The 21,791-nt window shown below is 31.5% G+C and overlaps 1 protein-coding gene across 1 annotated transcript in view; it reads right to left on the minus strand.

Annotated features, from left to right (window-relative positions):
* ham (hamlet) overlaps positions 1-21,791 on the minus strand; it is a 125,924-nt gene that overhangs the window by 2,208 nt on the left and 101,925 nt on the right. Inside the window, exons 6-7 of the mRNA XM_088238714.1 lie at positions 2,765-2,921; positions 113-283 (exon numbers count right to left, since the gene is read on the minus strand). Of these exons, the coding sequence (XP_088094840.1) occupies positions 113-283; positions 2,765-2,921 (328 nt within the window). The remainder of the gene's footprint in view (positions 1-112; positions 284-2,764; positions 2,922-21,791) is intronic.

The following is a 21,791-nucleotide window of genomic DNA, read 5'->3' on the forward strand; positions in this document are numbered from 1 at the left end:
AAAACCTTTTTAAGCCTAGTTTATTCAACGCGCAAATATTAAATTGTTTTGACTGTAATTTGCAAAGTAAATAAGTAAACATCAAATTGTTCAAATACCACTGTAATCGTACCTTGAAACAGACTTCACATTGGAATGGCTTGACGCTAGAGTGAATGTGCGTGTGTTGTTTTAGTCCACTTGATGTAGCAAAAGTCTTCCCACATTCAGGACAAGCGTGCGACCGAGCTCCCACGTGATGAGTGCGAATGTGACGCTGAAGATTGGAAGGATCCGTAAAAACCTAGAACATGAATTTACAATTTGTTAATATTAGTAAAAATACTTTCTTAAACCATGTAGGGCAAATTGCAACTGGTAGAAAAATAAAGCAGTATATTCGTTTTAAAGCGTGTGATTACAATTTCTAATGAATCGGTTGAAATACAGTTTTCAAATAATAACAAATGCAATACTATTACTTAACTTAAACACTTTTGTATTTGCATTAATTTATTCTATCGCCATAGAACAGCAAGAATAAGATATAAGAATAAGATATAAAGAATAAAATATAAATAATGCAACAAATCATGATGTTTTATATTAATTTAATCAAAAATAATTCAGTTGTCAGATGGCAGAAGGCAGAAGGGACCATTTGTATTTTTTCTGTGTTTTAGTTTTTAAAAGTTTGAATAAATATTTCGGTTAATACTAAATAAAAAAAATAAAAACAGCATTATATAGAATGGTAATTTGTTATTTAAAAACAACACTAAGTTGTGGATTGAAGTCTTGAAATTTAGTCTTATTTCAGCTCTCCTGAACATTTTTGAAAATTACAGATGGTCCCTTCTGCCATCTGACTACTGAATTATTGTACGAGAAAACTAAAAATGTATTTTTAGCAAGCTTTACTCCTTAGAAAAATGCTAAATTAATTAGTTCCAATCATCAATTGTATCAAAACAAGTATGTTACAATACATAATGTTACATACAGGTGCTATTAATTAATAATATTAAAATGAGTAATGTTACGTACCTACCAGATTAGTTGGTAGAAATCATTTTATCCAACGAAAGAGAGACATGGTCAAAGGTAAACTCTTATTTATTCAAACACAAATTATTTGCACTTCCAAAAGTACACTGTGTATATTTAAATGGGGCTGTTTTGCAGTTTTTGGCTTTTTTGAGCAAAATATACAAACTTCAGTTTTATTTCAAATTAATTGAGAAAGTATCGAAAAAAAATTGCGGTTAACAGTGTTCTTTTTATATTGAAATAAAAATAAAAATAAACAAGTAGCACAAAAAATACTGGGGAAACATATTTTTTTTTTAAATCTGCTCTCCGGGCTGGTATTCCAAACGCTCTCGCGGCAGTATTATTTTGTATGTTTACATACAAAATACACGAGAAAAACTGTTTTCTCGTACCGCGAAAGTGGTTCAGAATACTAACCCTAGAGTGATATTCCAAACGTTCTCGCGGTCGTAGAAAACACTTTTATCTCGCGTATTTCGTATGGAAATAATTGAAACAAAAGTGTTTTCTACAGCTGCCAGAACGGTTTAGAAAAGCACCGCTGGGGGGGTATTATGAATCTTCTCTACCCTAGAAAGTAGTTAATTCGGGGATATTTTTTTTTTCAATGTAACTTGTTTTTTTATTTAAAATTTTTATTTACAATTCTTGATGGAATTCCATTGTAATGATGTAATAACTTATATTTACATATAAGTTATTAATTAAAAAAATACTTGGTACACTTCCACTAATTTATTTTGACCAAATAGCGCTTTCACCCTCTAATGGGCATCTTTAGACTGTCAAAATAAATAAGTGGAAGTGTACCAAGTATTTTTTAAATTAATAATTTATATGTAAATATAAGTTATTACATCATAATTCAATTTATCTAATTAAGTGCTTTGGGTAAAACTTAAGGCCAAAATAATATTCTAAATAAAAATCATTATAATTGACACATTTCAACAAGGATGAAGAAGATTTTAGAGAAGAGAACATGTAGGTCTAGGCATATTTGCAGGGCTTATGACCTGTCATTGGCTGGTTTAAGTGGCCACTTCACACACTATGAAACATTTATCATTTTGCCTTTGTTTAAAAATCCATACGTCTTCAACTCTCCCATCTGTTGATTTCAGTGAAGTTAATGAGCTGAAACCTTTTTTGTTGTGAAAAATTGAATAAATATGGACGTTTAAACGTAGGCACAATGGTGAAAAAACAACACAATGTTTGAAATGGCCACTTAAACCAGCCAATGACAGGTCATAAGCCCTGTAAATGCCTAGACTTCCATATTCCCTTCTCTTAAATGTTCTCCATCCCTGTTGTAATTTGTTTATCGTAATGACTCCCGGGGGGTAAAATCCAAAATTTTGTCTGCAACACATTTTGACAAACGAAATATTGTAAGAAGATCTTTAGATTTTAATTCGCGTGTTGCATTTATTTGACGTTTATTTATCAGAGTAGCCATAAATGATTTAGAGTTAATCGCATGCCCCAAATTTCTGTCTTGCCTACCCCGTGATAAGATTCATAATTGCATTCCTGCAAATCTGCCGATTTAGATATACTACAGTAAACTTTTGGGACTGCGATTTGTTCATTGCAAACAAAATTTAAGATTTTTTAAAATTAAATGCAATAATGACCAATTTTATCATGCATTTAACGTTTTTTGTATTAAAAAATGTGTTTTATATATTTTGTAAAGGTATAAAAAAAAACATTATATGTAACAAACCTTGGAACAGTTCTCGCAGGGATACCTCCGAAGATCGGGGTGAGCAGTCGTGCGGTGCTTGATGAGACCAGGTCTGAAGGAAAACGAACGAGGGCAGGCTTCACAGCGATGCTGGCCAGCTTGATAACGATGTGCAGAAACCAAATGATCGTCCAATCTGAAAAGAAGATTTAAATATTTATTATTTCAGGGACAAAAATACAATCTAAGTCAGTCCAAAACCAATTAAATATTTCATTAAGAAGAGAGAGAAATATTACACCATCCACCCACAACTGTAATAAAGTCCTCCAGGACTCTGTTGGCTATGCTATTTTAACGAATTTACTCAATTTTAACCAAGTTATTTTAATAAAAAAAATAGGGGAACCAATAAATATACACGCTCATCTTATCCTTGTCTTTCTCAATGCCTCCGTCAAAATTTTATTAAAAAAAATAATTTAAAAAACATGTAATAAACAAAATTCAAATCAACATAACATAAAAATACAGTTTTTTTTTTACACAAATACTTAAAAGTTGGCCTAATCAAAGTTTGCCGAGACACGGAGAGAGAGATATATTCTTTAACACCCGCTCTTAACATTTTCAACGTTTTAGAGCTATTCAAAATAGCGTATTTAATTTTTGAAAATTCATCTGAGGTTACACGAAAAAAAAATCTTGAAAAATGTTATTGTTATATACCATAAATTTTTAAAAACGATATTTATAAAGAAAATTAACATAAATTTTTAAGTAGTAATATGCATTAATAAAAACATGGGTTTTAATGAACGCAGTTATGCAGAAAGCAGCCAGTCACGGAAATGTGAAACTGCGATAAAAGCACTTTTGTGAAAAGAGAAAATAATCAAATATAAGCAACAGTTAGAATGTTTTTGACTTTAGCAAATAATCAAGAATGATCACATTTGTTTATTTGCACTACAAACAAAAATCTAATGATGTGTTTTATTGGTTTTAATGATTTTTTTAAGTAACGTAAGATTTTTCCAGTGCTGTAGGTGTTTTCTGGAAATTAAGAAATGCCGTTTTTGTGATCGACACTATTTTCGGAAGGTGATTATTACAGCTTTTTTGTAAAAGCGGTCTGGTTGTTTATAGCAGAACCAAGAATTGACCTTACTGCACCCGATAACACCAATATATATATTTTTTTCAAAATTGTGGACTGGCGTTTTTCGGCATAACTACGTTCAAATGTATAACAACCCATGTAAATGAATCGTCGGCCAACTTAGTTAACATACAATAATATTCATTTGAGTTTTTACACACATTTGAACATTTCTTTATAAAATTTTGTGTTAGGCAAATAACTAATTACTCAAACAAATCTATTCGTTAATAAATTCTTAATCCTATGCACGAAAAACAAAATTTATCATGAATGGAAACATCTTGAGATAGCGTTTTATAAAACGAAAGTTCTGACGTGTCAATAATTGCATGTTTGGACGTAAAGAGATGCAATTACTGACGTTTACGTGTCTGAAGCCTCACTGCTTCTCCACTTGCAATTGGCCAAGACGTCTTCCTGTAAATCGAATACATTACACATCGCATTTAATTAAATAAAACCACATTTATAAACAAGACGACCGGCGACCACCCAAACGGGATTTCGTTTTTAAAAGATAACTATTTTTATTTCAACGGTAAAGAGTGTCGCTGTTACGTGTATTTCAAGCCTCATTTCAGTAATTAAACGCATTGGTAGTTAATTATAAAAACGTTTTGTATTCACTCATTTTAATAATGCATTTTGTAGAGACAGTAGATGTGTTTATATATTTTTTCCCTTGAAAAGTGCAGCACTGAATCGGTTCTGTGGATTTTCAATTAAGTATACTATAAATATTCAAGATAAATTTATACGCATAATGCGTCATCGTTTTTAGATAAGAATTTTCGTAAAACTTTTTTTTTTTTTTTTTAATAAATTAAAAACTGTTCAAAAATAGTTTATTAAAATAGGTGCATCGGTCTCGTGGTGAAAAAGTCAGCGCGTTTGTGTTTAGATTCCCGACGTATTAAATATTTATTTCAAAGGGTGTTTTCACTCATGAATATTTCATTGTCCCTGGACTGGTACCTGAAGCGTAAGACTGATCATCTCACCTTCACGTTACAAAAAAATATCAAAATACGCAACGGTTCGTGTAGATATCAATGCAGTGCCCAATGCACATTAGGTGCGGAAAGCGAATGATGATGAAATAGTTGCGTACATTTTCAGGGTCACTGTTATATGTATCTTTTCAAGTGATCCAGTGTAAGATAGATTCGTTCCGACGTTTCTACAACACCACTTCTAAAGGTTATTTTATGGTTTTCTTTACTTATAATTCTTATGGTTATATAATTCTTATAGTAATTTTATTTTATTTATATTTATTAAAAGATGTGGCGAAAGGTTCTAAGAACTTGTAATGTAAAAATTAAAAAAAAAAAAAATTCAATCCGTATATTTTTTTTGGGTGATTCTGTGTAAGTTTATTTATTTATTTATTTATTTATTTATTTTACATAAACGGCAGAAATTGCCTTTAACATATATTGAACATAAATATGAAAAAAAAAAAAAAAAATACATATATAGAAACATAACAAAAAATTATAAAAATTGCATAACTATAACAATAGTAACAAGCAGGTAAATACATAAAAGCAACCAAAAATAATAACGAAATAAATACATAAATATGAAAAAACAAAAAAGGAAAAAACATTTTTAAATAAAAAGAAAAGTTTAAGAATAATATTGCGAGAGAAAAAAAGAAATCAGACTCGTTTTATAACTATCAAGTCCAGAACCAAATATATCAGCCTTGTCCTCATACTGATTGCCATATCTATGGAGCCTAGGGATAGGCGAGTGCATGTGATAGTTGGTTCTAGAACTTGCAGAACAAAAAGGAGATCTGTGGCGGGTATGTCGACCAGGTACACGGAAACACACCAACTCCAGCAAATCTGGACAGTCAATTAATGAATTGATCACCTTAAAAAGTAATATTAGGTCAGTTAGGATTCTTCTATCAGAAAGTCTTAAAAGATTTGCTGAAGACAACAATTGATTATAATTAAATAAAGCAGCAGGAATATGAAGTTTAAAATTAATATATTTTAGATATTTCTTCTGGACGCGCTCGAGTGAATCAGAATGTACACGATAATGGGGCGACCAGACTGGAGAAATATATTCTAAACGACTTCTAACCAGGGAGCAATAAAGTGACTTGATTGGTGCGATACTTTCAAATTTATTAGTAACCCTACAAATAAATCCCAACATACTTAGCGCCTCATTTGAAATCTTGTCAATATGTTTGATAAATGTAAGTTTATCATCAAAAATTACGCCAAGATCCCTAATGAAATCAACTCTTTCAATTGTTGCGTGGTTCAACAAATAGTTAAAAATTAAAGGTTTCTTACTTTTTGAAAAGTTGGATTAGTTTCAACGTTTCGGCTACCATTGCAGGAGCCATCTTCAGGATAAGCTGTATATTTAAACGCAGTGTGTTAAACACAGTCTGTGTAAACACAGCTTATCTTGAAGATGGCTCCTGCAATGGTAGCCGAAACGTCAAAACGAATCCTACTTACACGGGATTACCCAAAAAAAATATACGTTCTCATTGTTTTTTATTGTATTTTTTTTTTGCACCACAACAGGCCAGGAGGCTCAAATACAGTGGTGAATTACATCACGGAACACCCAGGCTTGAGAAAAATCACATTTATTTATTTTTGTGTTCTCACCGGGAATCGAACCCGGAACCTACCGCGCGTGAGTCATACGTATTGAATATTCTTTTTTTTATTTTGACAGTACAAGTTCTGAGAACCTTTTGCCTCATCCTTTAATAAAATTACTACAAGAATCATCTATAAGAATCATAAGTAAAGACAACCATAAAACAACCTTTAGAAGTGTGTTGTTTTCATTACCAGCGAATGTGAACTTTACCAGACCTGCATGTTTTATAAATATATATATAAATATGGTATATTGAGAGTAGAGACCAGTTGCACCAAAACAATATTCAAAGCAAAAAAAAAACTAAATTGGTTATAAATAAAAAAACACGATAAAAATAAGCCGTTTCACCCGTTATGATGAAAACGCAAAGATGAATTAATTTGAACCTGTTTTATTTTACCTTTTTTGTTGTGGTATGTCCTTAAGACAAAAAGCAAACCTTCCTTTGATAGATGGGTACTTCAACAGAGGTAAAAAAAACTTCTTTGAGATGGAAATAATGAGAAAAAAAATCATTTACCGGGCTTGTGACCTCCTGGCTAATTTAATTGATCACTCTCTAACATTTACCGTACTTCTCGTCTTAGATCATCCAAATTTCACAAAATCAACAGATAGACAAAAAACAAACAAATAGACCATCACGCCGCTTCCCCGTATGGATAAGCAGAGAAGATAGAACGCTGTATCATATCTTTGCATACAGACCTCGCTTCCTCTACATTCATACATCTTCTCATACACGCACACCGATTATTCCTACTTTTGACATGTCCATCTTTAAGTATTTGATGGACTTGATCGTGCCATGTCTTTATCAGGCTTATTCGTTTTCTGCATCCATCAACATTCGCATCGTAGATCTTTTTAGCCGAACTTTCGTAGTCCATTCGCAGCACCCCTTTCTTGATTCTGTCGATAATGCATATCTCGGTTACATTTACATTTTTTTCCTTTTTTTTTGCATTACAACAGGCCAGGAGGCCTAATTACAGTGGTGATTTACATCACAGAGCACCCAGGCTTGAGAAAAATCACATTTTAATTTTTTGTGTTCTCACCGGGAATCGAACCCGGAACCTACCGTGCGTGAGTCAAGCGTCTTGACAACTACACCACGGAGGCCGCCTCGCGCTCAGCCTTACACAGTTCACGGATCTCGACATTTGTGCACCTATCATGCATCGTTTTACCACACATTTGTCTGAGGGATCGCATTTCGACAGCATTCAACCTACTTTCATCATCATTTCTCCAACTCCATACCATCAACAGATAGAAATTATCAGAATTACAGAAATATTCAACTGCGAAGATTGCGAAGATTTTATATTGGTCCGCGTGTCTGGCCAACTGCAGTACAAATCAGACCGTTTACGAGTAGAAAAAAATTACGCGAGCTGCCCATCAATTGGAGAATTCAATACCCGAAGACAAAAAACGTTATTCGTTTAATTAAACTTTTAGGTGCTACAAAAATGCCGAATCTCTTACTGTTCTCGAACAACACTATAACTTATCCAGACCGCTTCGAGGCATAAGTCTCTGAGAAATGGAATAAACATAATTCAATCAGTTCGATCTTCTTTTTAATTATATACTGGATTTAATATTGGTCAGTTTGTTATAAATTACGCCTACATGCACGACAGAACATCAATAACTCGACACAGGATTCGGTATTCGGTAGATACACACAAAGAAGACAAGTAGATTGTTACTATTGCCCGTATGTTTTTTTATCAAAGGCTAGAACCATTAAATTACAAATGTGCACTAGCCATTTGTTTGATGTACTGTAATCGTTTTGAACCGAGTAATAAAGCGTCTGAAAAGTAATGTCCCTTAGAAAAATTACGAAAGAAAGTACTGTCGTAACGCGTTCATTAAGCATATTTTTTATATTCAAAATGTTTCACATTCATAATTTTATGTACACACACTAAAATTCCCATCAAATTGCAGACCCCGTTTTTTTTCAGAGATATATTTACCTCTTTCACATCTAGTCTAATATTAAATAAATTCAACAAAATAAAGTTGAAAAATAACTAACGTCCTTATTAGGTAATGAAATGTTAGAATAAAAAGAAAAAATAAAATAATAAAAATAGTAAAATATTTTTAAAAACACGCGCTGATTTTAGAATTTAAGAAAGAGATTTTCCAAACCACTTTAGCTATACTTTTTATTTATTTCACCGTAAAAAAGAGCGTTCCTTGATTTTCAAGCAATTATATTCTACATTTTTTCATAACTGCTTGAAGTTTAAGGCACAGCAATTTCAATTTTCATTTATTCATAATCTTGATCCTCACTGTCATTCAACTTATGTTTAATGAGGCAATGAACAAAAAATATTTTTTTGCAAATTCAAACGAATTTATTTTTCATCTCACTCAGTTCTACCATTAAAATGATTTCTTCCTAAAAACTTGCCCTTATCACATAGAGTTTTTTTTTTCATCAAAACATTGTATTAGCATTGGATTTTAACACAATTATTTTACTCGTCTGATATCATCAGATCCGCTTTTACTTTAGGGTAATAACTTAAGTTAAATTTGAAAATATATAAATAAACTTTTACCGATCAAGCGGTAATTTGGTACGCAACAAGAGATTAATAAATAAAAATAAAATCATTTTAAAAAGCCGGAAAAGTATTCTCCAAACTGTGGATTTTCATATTCTATTAACATCGCGTAATTTTCTATTGTAACATGTTAATATTTTTACAGTGATTATTTAATTATATTTTTATTTCTTTTTTTAACACTATTTTACTTATAATAATAAAAATACTTTATAGTTTTATTCCACTTATATTTATAAAATAATTATAAATAAAAGTGGAAAAAAACCATTAAGTATTTTTATTATTATAATTAAAATGCAGTTCCACCAAGAAATGTCAGTAGAAAAACTCAGTATATTATTTTACTTGTTATTTTTTACATCTTTACTCTTTTTGTTTTATAAATAGCACCTTAGACGTAAACATATATCATTAAAATATCAAATATCCATTATGTAATTATATTTATCAATGAAAATATTAAAAAAAGTTATTTGAATAAAAAAACACATTTCTGTTTAGTATTTCATGCTTAATCAAACCAAAACACGTATATCCCTACTTTTGCATAGAAACCAAATAGATTTACTAATCTACCAAGATACCCCGCGAATTAGCGGCAGGTACTTTAAAAAAAAAACATCGATTATTACTTTGACTATGCATTACTTTTGATAGAACTGTTGTTGTACTTTGAGATCTGGTTCAGAATAAATCAAGTAGGTTCTCTCTAAATACAACACGGAAGCGATACCATTCGGTCGCTTCATCTGTCTTCAGCTGAGATGAGGTGGGCTAAATAAATTAGCATTTGGAATAAATTTATTATCACACGAAACAAGACTCCATGTGATTTTCTACACGAACTTTGTACATTTGAGGTACCCGTCACTTAAAAAACTGGTTTCTAGAAATCAATCTAGTTTTAAGGAGCGAGGAACAGAAACCAAAATCTTCTTAAAATATTTAAAAACAAATGCCAGAAACATGAAAAAATGGCCGAAATATCTGAGAATTTTATGTATTAACTCATAGATATTTCGACAACTTTTGTTTAAAAACATGGAACTCTGATCACAAACCCTGAAAATGCCAAAACTTCGATTGGTATTCACCTTTCATTAAAAATATCAAGCTTTGTTTAAACATTTGTCGATCTTAATAACTCAGTGGAGCTTAAATCCAGTATACAAGTACTGAGACACAAGTCTCATATCATCATTGGGTGATTGCAGTTGATCTACCAACGCCATTATGAATTCCTTAAAGAAGCACAAAAGACCCTTGCTATTTCCATTGCCAAACGTCAGGTTGGTCAAGGCCATTCCAGAATATTTTTTCATCGTAACACAATTTATTCTCAACTAAACTACCGTAGCCACATTGATCTTAACCTTTGTGACCAAAAAAACAGACCGCATTGAAGCCTCAGCAACCCTATTCATAGATTTGGCCCTTTGCAACTGTTTTCTGTTTCCAAAGATGAAAAAGACTATGAAAAACTGACTTATCTTGACCATAGAGAAGATAACGACCGAATCAACGGTATTGAAGGGCATACCAAAGGTGCGTTCCAGGAATTGATTCCAGGATTGGAAAAAAGCAGGCATAAGCGTTTTATATCTCATGGTAATTACTTTAAAGAGAACACCCGAGGTAGAAATAAAGTTTTTTCTTTTAATTTACACAAACTTGGTGTATTTTTATAAAATAAATTACAAAAATTCGAGGTAAGACCAAAATGTTAACGGTTTACCTAAATTCTTGCGCAGATTAAAAATGTTTGTATGAGTATAATGTATAATACGTAGAAGCATTCCTATATCAGAAATAATGATTTTCAACTCACCTCTTAACAAAATGTCGTTCCTAAATGCCATCACGCTGAGATCCTAAAATGGGTAGCTAAGATCAAAAGTTAATCCATTAATGATCAAACTAATTGATTCTATTGATTATTATTAATTGCTCGCATTAAATCAAATTCTTTAGTTTTTAACTACCCATCAATTTCCTATTGAACTTTGCTTGGAAGCTTCAGATAGTGAAGAACTTGGAATATTTCAATGCTTTCGGAAGTATAATACCTACACGCATCGAGCCAACCTACGTTTCGCGTCTAGATTACTGTAATGGAATATACGCAAATCTCTCAAAATATCAAACTAATAAACTTCAATCTGTTTTCAATGCAGCAGCAAGGCTTATTACGGGAGTAAAAAAATATTCCAAGCTGTCCTACCAGATGGACAGGCATGGTGATAGAAGTGACTGGCGTCCCTCAGAAGGCCTTAAGAAGCGCTGATGAGAGAAGCAGATAGAGGCGGATCGTATCGACGCGACGTGCTTGTTAACAAAAAAGCGGACTATAATGGAAAAACGAATTTTAATCAGTTTTGTAAGAGGTTAGGAGTATTTGAATAAAGGATAGAAACATGGAATGGACACCTACCTTTGATATGATGTGAATGATGATGAAATGCATTATGGTATATGTAACTATTTATGATAACTATAGAATGACGCGCGACGATTCAGGAGTTTTTATGTAATGTGATGTTATGTCAAAAATGTTGTGTGTTTTGTTCCAAATTCGAATCTTTAATTTTGAATTCCTCCTATCTTGATGTCAGGTAGGTACCATATGGATGGGTCAAGAAAAGGATGGGAAAGAAAGGTAATCGGCCAGGAATAATATAGATAAATGCTGTTATTTACTAAGCAGTGCTTCCCCCTGACAATGTGACCACGACTGCTTTGCCAAGAACAAATGACTAAAAAGATGAAGGATGAAGACGTTTGTGTATATTGCAGTCCACGATATGCATATCATCTGTCTCCAGAACCACATTTCAAAGACATCAGGCATACGCCTTTCCTTTTTTCTCGGTGTCCATATTTATCGCAATGGAGAACACTCGAGATTTACGAGACGAGTTTTTGTTTTTCTTGATATGGGCCTATTTTTTTCCATGAGCCCATTGCCGGTGAAGTGAACTCTTTGAATGTTCTCTAATTTTTCTATTCCAAGTATTCGTTACCAATTTGACTGTTTTCCATTACCACTGTTTTGAAATAATTAATGTAGGAGCCTCATCGTACATCTAAGTACTCGTATTTGATATCAGGTTCAATCTCACAATTACTACGCACTACTCGCTGAGTTAGCCAACACCGGACCCCAAGGTCGCTCTGTACTAAACCTCATTCATGTCTGGGATCAGGAGAAAAAATCGATACCATCTTGACAGGACTCACTAACGCCACCTTGACACGTCTGTAACTAGATCGATGTCAAAATATCAAAATAATTTTGAATAATTATCGTACTTCGTATACCTATTATTAACATCGTGTGGGTTTTTTCATAATATATTATTCCTCAGTTATTAATACGGTATAATACGGACGTTCAACCAGTTGTAAAACCATTAATTGTGTTAAGAACACATAATACTTTTAGGGCCAGTAACCTAAGCCTACAAAAGTTAAGGTTTGAAACGTTGACGTTATTTTATCGTTTTCTTCGAAACGTCGATAAATATATACATTATGTAGTAAACTTCATAAAACAAAATAAAAACAAATAAGCATCTACAAAAGTACATACAAAAATATTCACTTATTTATAGCAACTAAACTATGAAATCATGACGGTCATTTTTTTTTTTTAATTTGCACTGATGATTTTTACAAACTTACTATCATATTACCTATGAGAGACATTCACAGATACTCAACAGTCACTATAGCTGTCCAAATTTGGATCCCATGTTTAATCTTAAACAAGGTGCTCATCTTTGAGGCTGGAGAAAATGAGATTCAATCGTAATCCATCGAAGCATTTCCTGAGCAATAGGGTTGTTGATAGTTGGAATAAGCTGCCACAAGAGCTGATCTCAATGGGTTTAAAAATGGACTAGGTTTGTTTCGGAAAAGTTAAAGGGCACCAAGAACTAATTTTCGTTCAAATAGATTTAAGCATATCAGCTTTAAGCTGCTCGCTTAAAATTAATGTTTTAATGATAATAATAACAATATTCCTTTGTTTATTGAGCTGTTAATTTGTAAAACTCAACTTTAGTTAGGAACGTAATATTAAATGCGTTTTCATTCATTTGAAAATGTCCCAATAATGCCAAGAAAATTTATCTAAGTCGACTCTATTCACTGTTCGATTAAATATTAAGTTCCTACCCTACAACTACGTTAACAAAAAGTTTATATTATTAATGCATTTGACCTCCAGTATATGTTTCAAAATTATAAATGAAGTGTAAAGCGTTAGACAGAAACTTGTAAAAAATCATTACTTTTCTACATTTTTTATTGTGAATTTCTTTTGCGAAACTGACAAATTATTCGTGTTAGTAATTGCAGGTGTTTGAATGCTGGTCACTTAAAACTCTAAATGAATATTCATTTTACTTTTGGTTTATCTACACTCATCAACTCTTTTCTTATCTGTCATATTCAAAAGGTGTTGAAATTTTTTATTTATAAAAAAATTAAATAGACTTGCGAACTTCGCATAAATAAATAATTAATCAGAAAGCAAATATAATCCAAAGTACCTACATTATTATTTGATGGATGGGTCTAATTGGTTTTTAATGAAATTAATTATTACTAAATATAAATAAAAACAGTTAATAAAAAACACAATTGTGTATTTTTTTATTTGGAATATAAATGGGGTGAATTATTCATTCAATTTGCGTTTGGATATTTAAACATGGATTTTATTTTTTATATCAAGTAAGTTACCCTTAAAACTCTATAAGGTCTATTTGTGTAACATTTAAATGATAATTAATTCGTCATAGATATGTATATCTGATACTGATTTCGAATTGATAATAATCAAACACTAATTTAGACGATTACCTACTGGTGTAGATTTTTTTAAATAAAAAGGTTCCATTTTTATTCTTCTTCATTCCCTTTCCGCACCTAATGGTGCATAGGGCACTACATTAAAACACCGAACGCAGCGTATCTTGATCATTTTCTTAGGAACATGATAGTTAAATGATCGGTCTTACGCTTCAGAAACAAGTCTAAGCATTATGAAATATTTAACCGTAAAAACATCTTATTATATAAATATTTTATTTCAACCATGTCGGTAATCGATCCCGAGACCTTTTGCATGGCAAGCAAACACGATGACCACTACACCACAAGGCCGAAAAATTATTATTTACCTTGCTTGATATGTATAAGGTTCACATTTACTTCAAATGCATGGTTATTTCTTCTTTACTTTAAAAAAAAATGATTTTGGAATAATCTACCCTCTAATGTCAGAGACGCCCCGCCCCGTTTTAGATGGTTCTTCGTATTTGCTCTAATGACGAGGAAACCACAAGAATTCGCCAGGAGAAGGTGGACTGCTGGAAGAGTGTTCAGCATTTTGAGTCCTTCTATCAATGATACCTTTAATTGCCTTAACTATATCTATCCTTTATAATATTACCTCTCTTGACAATTCCTGCAGACCTCGCATGGGTTAGGTTAGGTGTAAAATAAATCTTGTAATTCAACACTTGATATTCTGTCAAGTACGAAAGTAAACTAATTACTAAGGAGCCTTGCACTATTTTTGGCCATTTTTTGAGTGTGAATCATGCCTAAAAGCCCTCCCACATATTAACATTTAATATCCAAAATCAACCCAAAGGCTATTTGTCTAACCTCCAATTGGCAAGTATAAATATTGTTAATATATTATGTAAATGTTTAACTGTTTTTGTATTAGAGTAAGAATCTATTTTGTAAGTCCATATTTTACATACAATTATATTGTGAAGCATCATTAATGACTTGTTTTGGAATAACTATTGACTGCATTAGACGATTGATTCATATTTAAATTGTTTTATCCAGCGCTGTCCATCTGGGCACATTTACTATCATCATCATCATTCGCTTGTCCACGCCATGAAATGAGTGATGATAAATGTTAGTTAATATTCTTTTTGCATTAGTTGTAAAGGGCGCGGCGTTGGTATTTCAATTGTAGCGTTTCAGCGATTGCTTGTAATTATGAATGCAAGTTGATCTCATTCACACTGAAGGCACCGGGCAAGGGTAAATAAAATGTTGAACCTAGAACCTCGGACGTTGTAGGCAAATGCACTAACCAATAAAGGACAAGGCGGACTAATCTCCACTTTATTTTCTATTTCAAATTATTTTACCTAAAAAAAGGCACTGTCGAAAACACTTCAGAAATTCTGGTTATTTTTTACACATGTCATAATAATGATAATAATAACCGTAGTTCATTAACAAAAATAACAATAACTTTATCTACTACATTTTGTTTATTTTTTTTTTATTTACAATTTTAAAAAACCCGTTAGGGTTACATTAGAAATTCAATATTGTCTAGTCATTTTATGTCTCGTCTAGTCTAGTTAGTTCAGTCATCATGTGCTTTTTTCAGATTTATTTTAAATTTGTCTCCAGTAAAAGTTTTCAAGTAGTAAGGTAGGTCGTTGTAGTGTTTAAGTCCATTATGTAGTATTTTTGACTGTCCTGTGTTTGTCTTTGCTTTTTCAATATGATAGTGCTGTTGTTGTCTGGTGTTGTATTTGTGTATGTCAGCATTTTTGACTAATATTATGTCGTCGTCTTTTTCTGGATCATGTCTAGTCTACCTAACTAGGTACAATCTGTTTTAAGGCAGACATTTTTATGCCAAAATAAACAATAACCTTACTACTTACTTGTTAATTTTCTATACAGTTATTCAATATTAATTAATTATTCAAGAATATATTTTGAGTAAATTTTCCGATTTTTCTCGACCTAAACCCAGTAATTTCCAAAAAATTTATTAAATTGAATCCGGGTCATGGTTTTGCAATGTTTGGGTAACAGATTGAATATTTTGGGGCCCAGAAACCTGAAATTTATTTGCCCGAATTCAGAGTTTGTGATACGTAAAACCACATGTTTCGATTACAAGCTCACACATTAAATATATTTTCTTTGATTTTCTATTTAAATGCTTATCGATTTAATTATATTAGAATAAGTGCATTTTATTCGGAATATGCATTTATCAAATGAGGATATAATGTCAAATGCGAAAACACATACAAAACCATGTACGTTTACAATCGTTTCATTATTATAAATTATCTTTTTTATAATTTTACAGATAATTTTAAATTCAGTCAGATTTTTTTTAGCCGCTAGAACATCATAACGTTTGCTTTCAACACCCATTATTTGCTTCAATTTTTGATTCATACTGTTCCATTTTCGCCCACTCAGCTTCCATTAAGCCGGAATCAATCAACCCAAATTAGCGTCCAGCATCTATCAGGCTCATGGTCACCCTACAGCAGAAGATGGATGGTTCTCCATTAAGGAAAGTTGCCCTAGGGCGAATACAGGTTAAACGACCACTTGGTGCTAGGCCGGATTTCTGGCTTCAATAGCCATTTCAAGGCGAAATTGTATTATGTCGATTCTACGAAGAAAATCATCCGAATTTACAATTACAGCATAATTATCATCATTTATTTATACCATAATAGCCCAATTATATCACAAAATATATTTTTATAATAAAATTTAACGTCATGTCCGGACGCCCTCTAGAGCCAATAAAAAAAATTCTTTCACTTGGTCGAGGCGCCCAATTGAACAACATGGCTGGTTTAGGGTCCATATTACAATGGGAAATTGACATTTATCTTCGATTTAAGTTAAGCAGAATTAAGTTTTCTGTATACAGAATAGAATGTGTATACTTACATTTTTTTAACATGTTCAATTACTTGTTACCGACGAAAATACTTAATACATATCGAGACTTAAAATGTCTCGATATGTACCGATAAAGATAGCGTTTGTAATCGCGGCCCAGGAAAGTATTACGTTTTTAAATAAACCCAATGATATTATGATATTATTATTAAAATCTTATTCGTTTAATATATTATTGATTTTTCAAATTTTTTTTTTTTTAATTAAAAATTATTTTATAAAAAAAAAACTTTACGAATCAATTTATATATTTATGTACATAGTACTTTTTTCTTTCTTTTAAATTACCCTAAGCATGTTTTTTTTTTTTAAGCTACTTTTAATTACTTTTAGAATTGATTTTTAAAAAGAATATATTACTTTTCTTGCCATAATTTGTTATCATTTTTGAAGTTGTCTTTTCAATTAACTTTTATTTCTTGTCTTTTAATATTATTGCATAAAAAAATATCTAACTATACAGATGACCATGATCAGGGCCATCTTAGGTCATGCAGCGGCTCTTAGGTACATAATGGTTGGGGCTTTAAGAAAGGAGCCCTTTTAGAATTTTGAGACCCCCATCATGCGGGGAATTCTGGGCTCATCGAGCATGCCCTTTCGGAAAAGATCGCCTCGGCCATTACATCCTTGCTCAAATTAACCTTAAAGTACCTCACCGTAATATGCGTACCAATGCTGCCTTTGCTGTGGGAAATTTGAGAACCAATGTTGGATTATTTTCCCTTTTGCCAAGAATCCTCAGAATAGTTAACAAAATCTCACTAAACAGTACAGTCCTACAGCAAAGATAAGCATTTAAGAAGCAAGCGGTGTTATCATTCCTGACTTCAGGTGACACACTTCCCATGTCTGCCTAGACCATGCCATGATTACCTATTGTATATTTGAATAGATTCTAAGATTGATTAGGTTCAGTTAGTTCAATGAATCTATTAAAAAAATAAAATATTTATTAGGGCTTTTGTAAACATGTCAATTGGCTTTAAAATATATTATAATTAAAAAACAAGACCAATTTTTTGAATTATTGATAATATGTATTCGGTAAAAAAAAAATGTTGTGTGCATGGGCGTCCCATGTTTAAAATACGAAAACATATTTGTACAAGCTGTTTGTTTACTTTATAAAATAAATAAATAAATATTTTGTTGTACCATTTTGAAACTTTTAGATTTGAGTTCTGCAGTGCAAATATGGAAACACCTATACTTATTATATGTTTATGTGATGCTTTACATCATAAAAGAAGCCTCATCCCCGGGAAACCACTGGTTAAACCTGAGGATGCCAAAGAGCTCGTCCCCTACCTGATAGCTCGATACTTTACGGATTGGGCTCGGAGAAGAAGATTTAGCAAAATGAGAACTCTCGCCTTCCACACAGTAGCCAGTAGGCTTTTTATAGATCTCGGCTTAGAGGGCAAGAATTATTTACGGGGACCCGTCACAATAGATCTTCACATGTCGCAGTGACGTCAGGAGCTTGCATAGCACTGACCCCACATCTAAGAATAAGAATGAGACGGATTGATTTTATAAGTCGCTGTATTTAAAAAAAACTAGTGTTTGTAATTAAATTCAGAAGTAACCTTTAATTGAAATTATTATATCGGCTAAACTTCTTATTTCCTCTGGCGCAACATCCACGTATTGACATTGATAGAACGATTATGTAAATTAACCACATCAATTTACCTCTTTAAAATCATTAATACGTTTTTTGTACACTAGTTATCATTTCTTCTCGAGCATTAATCAACGAGTTAACACAGAAGCGAGTTCCGAATCTTACAAACCGTATTTTCTCAGAATATGAGGATTATACATAAATCCAAACTAGCGTGTTCGAATCATGTTAATAGATTTTAAATATTAAATGATCTATCTAATTATTTTCTATGAGCAAGGACGGGTCAAAGAATCGATAATTCATTATTTTAACATCCATCAGGAAAGCGCATAGAGGTGCTGGCATTTACGAGGTCGTGGGTTCGATTCTCATCAATACAACAATCAGGCCATAATAGTAAGGGAAATATTATTAATCTCAATTGTTTCTTGTCATATTGAAAACCTTTAAATTTTTATTTAACATGTTTAATAAGTTACAAAATTATTTCAAAAGAAATACACGATAAGTACGCATGAAGAAAACGAAACGAATATCACATAAAAACAAGAGGAAACCTCTTGTGCCTGGTGCGGAAAATTTTAAAGCCTTATTTTTTAACAAATGTAAGTAAATATTATTTTTTATTATTTTTTATTGTTACTTAAATACTTTTCATTATTTTTACTTTAAATCACATAAATTACCTTATTTTTTCTTAAAACCACATAAATAATTCGACATTGGCTCTTTTAGGCACACGACTCAGATTTGTTAAACAGTTTTGAAAATGAATAAATTTTCTAATTTATATTGTGTACCTTTATTATTTATTATATTTTTATAAATACATTTTACTGATTTCAGACCAGTTTACATAACAAGTAATGTATGAGTCCAATTAAAGTTTTTCTATACTATACAACACTTTTGAAACCATATAAATGAACTATAAAAATGAAAATAATATGAACGAGTTAAAAATAATAATTCCGTTCTCTGGGCATTAGAAAGGATGCAAAGGATAACGAAATATTATGATTAGGATAGGATAAGATAGGAAGAAGAAGGGATTCTGTTGAGGAGTTTACAAATAAAAAATTCCAATAAAAAACGACAGGAGAACAACGTGATAGTGATACATATTTAATCAAAGTAGTTCTAATAATTTGTTTTTAAAATTAGATCGTTTAGGATAGAATATATCGAGGAAGGAACAAACGTTGTAATATTCTATATAATCAAGGAGTTTTAAGGGAAAAGTTTTTTTATCAAATGGTGCAGGATTGTAAAAAAGTCGGACATGTCTGGTGGATCATAATTATCTTAAATGAACTAGTGACCAAATATTTTTATTGAGATTTATCAGACAATGATACAAAAAAAAATTTGCGGCAAAATGTTCAAACTCGATTCAAAATATAAATTGTCTCTGCTTCAAAATTAAGCACCTTATTATATATGGTTTATGTTCGCTCTGTAAGTGGTGATATTTTAACTCGAATCTGTTGAGAAATTATCACGTTTTTAAAATAACCACTTTTCACTGTATTTATCATCGGCCTAAAATAATTAAGCCATTTATCGACCGGTGGACGTCTGATTAACTTTTCACCTAGAAGATCGCGCAACTGATTATGAAAAAAAATCACAAACCCAGGAGCGCAAGGCAATACATGTTGTCGAAAAACCAAAACATGGTTAATTAAAATTATTTTAACACACTCTCATTTAATGTACAAAAAACGCGCCTTATCCGACTATCCGACTTTCGTCGCGTTTTTTTTTCATCAATGTTTGTTGGCTGAATAACATTTTTCAGTTTGACATTATTGTAAATATGTACACCTTATAGTGCAAAAATGAATGCAGTATATTTTTAATCAGGAATATCAAATAAATGTATTTTATTTTTATTTATGTAATTTACAATATGATTTTTATGTCCCGAATAGCTAGAAATAATATTAGTGTTATTTGAGGCTTCCTAAAGAGTAAAAAGTTTGATCAATCTTTTTTAATGCATTCTATATAACAAACAATGATTACCTTTTTGTTTTAAATATACTGGGTAAAGTAATGGCTAAGTCGTTTCCAGCGCTTAAGCGTTTTGGATTCGATGCCTGCTGAGATTCAATAATAAAGGCGGCTATTATGAATAAGGAACTTTTTAATATAATTTGTGTAAAAAAGACGCATTCTTTGTGATCACAAAAATATTTTTAGCTTTATAAAACGAAAAATTTATATTTGATTTGTACTAAAAACAACAAAAAATGAATAAATTTTTTTTAATAGGTGGAAATTATTTGGGGCAACAAAATTTTCATTTGAGTTGTTATTCGTGATGGTAGTAGAACAACGACGCATGTAATTTTCTTCAACTTTGCCGTTTATATCTTATTTTATATCACAACTTTATAAGTAATAATTAGTGGGCTAGTTTTAAAAAAAAATTTTTTTTTTCTAATTTGGAATATTAAGCCTTTTCAAGATCAAATATAAAAGCAATTTAATGTCTCATTTTCGCACATCCGTCGTTGTTCTACGATCACGACGATTTGATTGGTAGCCCAGTAAAATACAAAAAGTAAATCATTTCTAAGGCGGTATGGATTATATTGATATATTGTACGATTCAAGGACAACGAAAAAACGTATATTGTGTTATGTGTGCATACAGGTAGAATTAAAAATTAAAAAGTATTTAAAAAACCTTTTTGAAAATTCCCTTCCAGACGATTCCGAATCAGACTTTACTCCTAATTATGGTACATAAGAATTGTTTTATTTTCTGTTACGTAATAGGAAACGTTAAAATAATATATTTTATTTGTATGGAAACGTATTCCATTGCATTTTTAAAAAAAAATAATGAAACAAAATATTGTTATTTTTAATTGCGGTACTGTGTGTGTGATAAAGAGTGTTAATGATAAACTCGTAAGTAAGCCAACATTATTTTTCCAAGCATGAGAATTTTTTTAATTAAACCAAAAAAAGACCTGTTACTGGTTGTGAATATTACGCAGGTAAGTGCAAGATGGGCCACTACCTGTAATCGTGATATGATTAAAATCAAGCTAGGGATATTTTTTCAATTAAAACCCAAATCACGTCTGCGCATTTAGTGGCCAATTATCCGCTATTTAAATTACAACAGAAGTACGTGAAACTTACACCGCAGGATATTTTACAGCATTTTATTCTAGATGCTTCTCGTTTACGATGACGTCACAGATTCCTTTGCGGGTTTTAAAGAAATATAATACAAAC

Source organism: Micrasema longulum, unplaced genomic scaffold (genome assembly GCF_059751315.1).
Source record: "Micrasema longulum isolate JH-2025_06_02 unplaced genomic scaffold, ASM5975131v1 h1tg000112l, whole genome shotgun sequence".
Classification (NCBI taxonomy): domain Eukaryota; kingdom Metazoa; phylum Arthropoda; class Insecta; order Trichoptera; family Brachycentridae; genus Micrasema; species Micrasema longulum.